The sequence below is a fragment of the Otolemur garnettii genome, unplaced genomic scaffold, assembly GCF_000181295.1.
Source record: "Otolemur garnettii isolate 467f Iridium unplaced genomic scaffold, OtoGar3 scaffold00009, whole genome shotgun sequence".
Taxonomy (NCBI): domain Eukaryota; kingdom Metazoa; phylum Chordata; class Mammalia; order Primates; family Galagidae; genus Otolemur; species Otolemur garnettii.
The window spans coordinates 2,093,918-2,099,197 of NW_003852404.1; the positions used below are offsets into that span (position 1 = coordinate 2,093,918).

The 5,280-nt window shown below is 50.5% G+C and overlaps 1 protein-coding gene across 1 annotated transcript in view; it reads left to right on the plus strand.

The window, feature by feature from the left end:
• Positions 1-5,280, plus strand: part of ASAP3 (ArfGAP with SH3 domain, ankyrin repeat and PH domain 3) — a 23,902-nt gene that overhangs the window by 9,030 nt on the left and 9,592 nt on the right. The window contains exons 5-11 of the mRNA XM_023509705.1: positions 2,351-2,462; positions 2,699-2,784; positions 3,200-3,275; positions 3,409-3,495; positions 3,667-3,782; positions 4,668-4,737; positions 5,047-5,134. Of these exons, the coding sequence (XP_023365473.1) occupies positions 2,351-2,462; positions 2,699-2,784; positions 3,200-3,275; positions 3,409-3,495; positions 3,667-3,782; positions 4,668-4,737; positions 5,047-5,134 (635 nt within the window). The remainder of the gene's footprint in view (positions 1-2,350; positions 2,463-2,698; positions 2,785-3,199; positions 3,276-3,408; positions 3,496-3,666; positions 3,783-4,667; positions 4,738-5,046; positions 5,135-5,280) is intronic.

Consider the following 5,280-nt stretch of genomic DNA (forward strand, 5'->3'; position numbering starts at 1 on the left):
CTGGGACCACAGGCGCCCGCCACAACGCCTGGCTATTTTTTGGTTGCAGCCGTCATTGTTGTTTGGCGGGTCCGGGCTAGGGATTTGAACCCGCCACCTTAGGTGTACATGGCTGGCGCCTTAGCCGGTTGAGCCATAGGCGCTGAGCCACCATTTAGGTTATTCTTTATTTTTCACTATTGAAAGAGGTGGTAACAGCATATACCAGGAGATCCCCTTGCCCCAACCCAGCTGCTGTCACTCAGTCTCCCACCCTCCTGAGCAAGCTGCCAGGCGCTGCTGCTGACGGGCTGCAGGCCCTGCCGTCACCTCCCATCTCTGCTGCTTATCTTCACATTCACAAAAAAAGCATCTGTCTGGACCCCAGCCCTGGTTCACAGGGTCAGTCCCCACCCCGACTCTACCACCCTTCCACAGACTCTTGCTTGGGGTATCAGAAGGCTTTAGGGAAATAAAAAATAATCCCTTCTTAAAAAAATAAAAGCCTTCAGAGCCTGCTCTGGAGTGATATCTGGAGATATCTGTGGTTGTCACAAGTGGGAGATACTGCTGGCAACTAGGGGGTAGAGGTCAGGGATGCCGCTAAACATACAAACAGAAACGTCCATAGTTCCAAGGTCAAGAAACTGCTCTAGGTCTCCAGGGACAGATTCTGTAGCTAGACACTATTCCAGAGGTCTTACCTCTCAGTAAGGCCCAGAACTGTAGAGCCAGGAGGGGCCTGAGAATTCATAGCAAGCCATTGCTTCCTCAGCTTACAGATGGGAAAACTGAGGCCTTGAAGGGCCTATAATAATAACTGCCATGTCTTATGGTAGCTTAATCCTTTACATGCTGTGTGTCTTCTGGGGACAGATAAGGATCCCCATTTCCCAGATGAGGAGACTGAGGCTCAAACAAGGGAAGGGAGGGGACGGAATGCAGCTTGTAAGGGCACAGCCTGTATCAATCCCACTCTGTCATCTCTGCTTTGGGGCTGGAGCCCACTTGAGAACAAAACTGTTGAGCAAGATGTCTCCTTTACTTGGGATTCATGGTCACATGCCCCCAGCCTGAGATGTAGAAATCCTCTCCACACTGTGAGTAGGAAGTCTGATGGGCACTGGATTTCCAGCAAACTACTCACACACAGACCCACTCATTTCCCAAAGAGGGAAAACAGCCAACCTCTGAGGGGGAAGGTCTAGATTGGGGTGTCCAACCCTTTATATGTCCCTGCCCCACATTGGAAGAAGAGTTGTCTTGGGCCACACATTAAATACACAAACACTAACAAAAGCTGATGAGCAAAGAGAAGGTCCGTGCATACTTCTCAGGATATCTGACACCACAGATAAACAAAAAAAGTTCTCACGAAATCAGCATGCATCCTGGCTGGCAGAGGAGGGGAGGGCGGAGATTGAACTCCCCTGCTCTAGCTACCGGGATAGAAAGCTTTCTGTGTTCACTTAAAAAGAAGATAACAAAGGCTTTCTAAACTAAATGGGAAACTACGCACTCCGAAAAATGAAGGCACTTTGTAGTCTCCTAATCTACAAGGTCCTAAATCACTTACAGGCAAATCAGAACCATTTACTCCAAATTCTTCCTGGCCCTTATCTGAACCCATCATTTTTCTGCATAAAAACCTTCAGATCCTAGCAGCATCCATAGGTCAGTGGGTAAGGGCACCAGCCACATACACCGAGGTAGGTGGGTTCGAACCTGGCCCCTGGTCCACTAAACAAGTGCAACAGAAAAATAACCAGGCATTGTGGCAGGCGCCTGTAGTCCCAGCTACTTGGGAGGCTGAGCAAGAGAATCACTTAAGCCCAACAGTTAGTTGTGAGCTATGACACCATGGCACTCTACTCAGGGCGACATAGTAAGACTGTCTTAAAACAAACAAACAAAACCCCCTTCAGATCCTTCCCCTTGCTCTTGGGGTCAAGATTGAGAACCTTAACATGGTCTAAACTAGGCTCTGCAGGGCGTGGCCCCTCTCCACCTCAGCTGCTATGGCCTACTTCATCTCTGCACCAGTCCCTGAGCCTTCCTGCTTGGGGCGTCACAGGGTCTGGTCCTGCTCAGCCTTCGCTTTTTCTGAGTTAACTTCTCAGGCCAGCTCCAATGAGGTGGGATCCCCATTTTCTCTCCCACAGCTTTCTGTGTGGCTGTGGTTTGATTCATGTCTTTCTCCCCCATCACTCTGTGGATTCCCCGAATCTGCCTTGTTTTTTCTTGTACCCAGCCCCACCACACACCTGGGAACAGGAGGGCCTCGCACACGAGCACAGCCTCTTCACTGTATCCTAGAGGAGGACGAGGGCCTGGCAAGAGTTGTTTAGGCCTCTCTTTCCTTGGGGTCTAGGGCCAGGCTGGAGAAGGAGCGGGATCGGGCCAGGGTGCCAGGAGGGAGCCCTGGAGAGATGGCTCAGGACACACAAAGAGAGCGGCGCGTCTTCCAGCTGCACATGTGTGAGGTAAGGGGTGCTCTGGGGTGATGGTGGGAATGGGATATGCCATCCTGTCCACTTCTCCTGAACCCCCTGGGGACCAGTCACAAGCTCAGCCCAGGTCCTGGCCAGAGGGCCCTGTGGGATGTCACCAAGGCTCAGTTAGGGCCAAGAAGATGAGCCTGGGCTGGGGATTGCAGCCCTTTGTCCTCAGGAGCCCACTTGGGTTCACATCATGGATCTTGCCCCATCTCCCTCCCTAGTATCTGCTCAAAGCTGGGGAGAGCCAGATGAAGCAAGGGCCTGACTTCCTCCAGAGCCTCATCAAGTTCTTCCACGCCCAGCACAAGTAGGTATCTCCTTGTGTCCCCACCCCTAACCCTCCAGGTTTCATAGAACAAGGCCCCTCTCCAGGACCTGGCAGATCTGTGAGGTCTGTCTGTACTAGCTGGCAGTGCCTTCATTGCTGCTCTTTATGGAGTACTCGCCATGTGCCTGGCACTAGGTACTTTTTAAACATCATCTCATGTGACCCCCCCCCAGCAGCTCTGGGAGCAGGTACTATTATGGTCTCCATTTTACAGATGAGAAAACTGAGGCTCATTTATTAAGATCACACAGCTAGTAAGTGGGATCTGAACCCAGTCAGGAGTGTCTGTTCTTGACTGTCAGTCTATACTGCCTTGAGATTTCTCCCATACTTCTGGCTTCATCTCTCATTTTCATCTCTCTCTGGACCCTTGTTTGACTTTGACACCTTTCAGCTTTTTCCAAGATGGCTGGAAGGCTGCTCAGAGCCTATCCCCCTTCATTGAGAAGCTGGCAGCCTCAGTACACGCAGTAAGTTGGGCCTTACCCTTGCACATGTGGTCAAGACCCCTGTCCTTCCATGGATATCTGTGGGTGTGGAAGAGCTGGCTCCGGGTCTGGGCTCTGCACCTGGGATGATGGGGTCTTGTCCCCTGTTCCATAGCTGCATCAAGCCCAGGAGGAAGAGCTACAAAAACTGACCCAACTCCGGGACTCTCTCCGAGGGACACTGCAGCTCGAGGGTAGAGAGGTCAGCCCCTGAACTATCCCAAAAGGAGTGCCCTTCCCCAAGGCACCATGGAGGGAGGGAAGGAAGGAAGACCCCACAGGGTCCCCTTGAGAAATCTCCCCAAGTGAAGAGCCCGGACAGAATGGGGCTTCTCCCACCAAGGTGCCCTGAGGTCTCCTTTGCATGTCTAAGGGACAGGAGCACCTGGGCCGGAAGAACTCAGGAGGTGGCTACAGCATCCACCAGCACCAAGGCAACAAGCAATTTGGGACGGAGAAGGTGGGCTTTCTGTATAAGAAGAGTGATGGGTAAGTGCTTCAGAGAGCTATACTAACTTGCCCCAAGTCATTCGGTTAGTAAATGCCGGGGTTGGGGAAGCTGCCCAAGGGAACTATTCTCATCTTTTTTGTTGACCCTGAAGTTTGCAGGACCCTCCCCTCTGACAAGCCAAAATTATCAAATCTTGGGTTGTCCAGACACCTGGGCATGTGAACCTCTGCTAAAAGTCACTGTTCTTAACTTAAAGCAATAGCTAATACTGAGGATTTACCATCCTCTCACTTTTAACCGCTGCAATATACTGCATATGCCTAAAAATGAAAGTGTTGACTGTGCCTTGCTCCCTAGTGTAAAAAAAAATAGTCTGTGAAACACAAAGACCCCTTATGGGATATATTCATGTTTCTACTTACTAATCAATTTTAATCAGAGGGTAACTTTGAAGAAGAAACCAATCAATATTTACATTTTACAGGAGAAGAATTAAGTTGCCTAGGACCATGGATTTGCTAATTTTATTTTTGGGCTCTCAGTATTGATCTTGTTTAGTTTAACCATAATTCACCTGGGCTGATCAAGAACCTATGTTTCTTCTCTAGCCATGAGCCCTTTAAAGTTGCAAGCTCTGTCCCCTCCCTCAGACTAGAAGCTCCCAGAAGGCCAAAGTCACATTATCACCTTAGAATAAGGATTCCTAGAGAGGGGCTGTTTCTCTATCAACCTGGGATCTTCCTAAGGGAGAACTGTGTCTCCTCTATCAGAAAGGAGCCCCAGAGAGAGGGATGTCAGGGTCTGGGGAGGGAAAGGGATGTGGCTAGAGAGATCATACAGGTGGGGCCAGGACTCTGTTCTTTGATACAGGGGAATTAGATGTGAGCCTTTGGCCACTGTCTCTCTACCCCTCTGGGCCTTAGAATTCGAAGAGTATGGCAGAAGAGGAAGTGTGGAGTCAAGTATGGCTGCCTGACCATCTCACACAGCACGGTGAGGCCTAGAGATGGGGTGGTCTTAGGGCACGACGGGTCCTCTCCGCCTGGTGGTCTGAATAGAGAAGTCAAGCCCTCCCTCCAAGACTGGACCCTAAACCTGGATCCAGGGAACTAGAAACCCCTTGTGGGAGGAAGGATGGGACCCAAAGCTCCAGTCTTGGTCAATACTCTACAGTACCAAGGAAAGGAGAAACATAAACGTCAACAGGATTATTATACCCACTTAACAGGTTGGGAAATGGGCCTAATGAGTTTAGGAGGGCCAGAAAGTAACATGTGCATCTTACACCCCAAATTCCCACAGATAAACCGGCCCCCAGTGAAGCTGACCCTGCTGACATGCCAAGTGAGGCCAAACCCTGAGGAGAAAAAGTGCTTTGACCTAGTGACCCGTGAGTATCCCTGCTCTACTCCCCCACCAGGGGTTCTTTTTTTTTTTTCTTCTTCTTTTTTTGAGATAGAGCCTCAAGCTATCCCCCTGGGTAGAGTGCCATGGCATCACGCTCACAGCAACCTCCAACTCCTGGGCTCAAGCGAG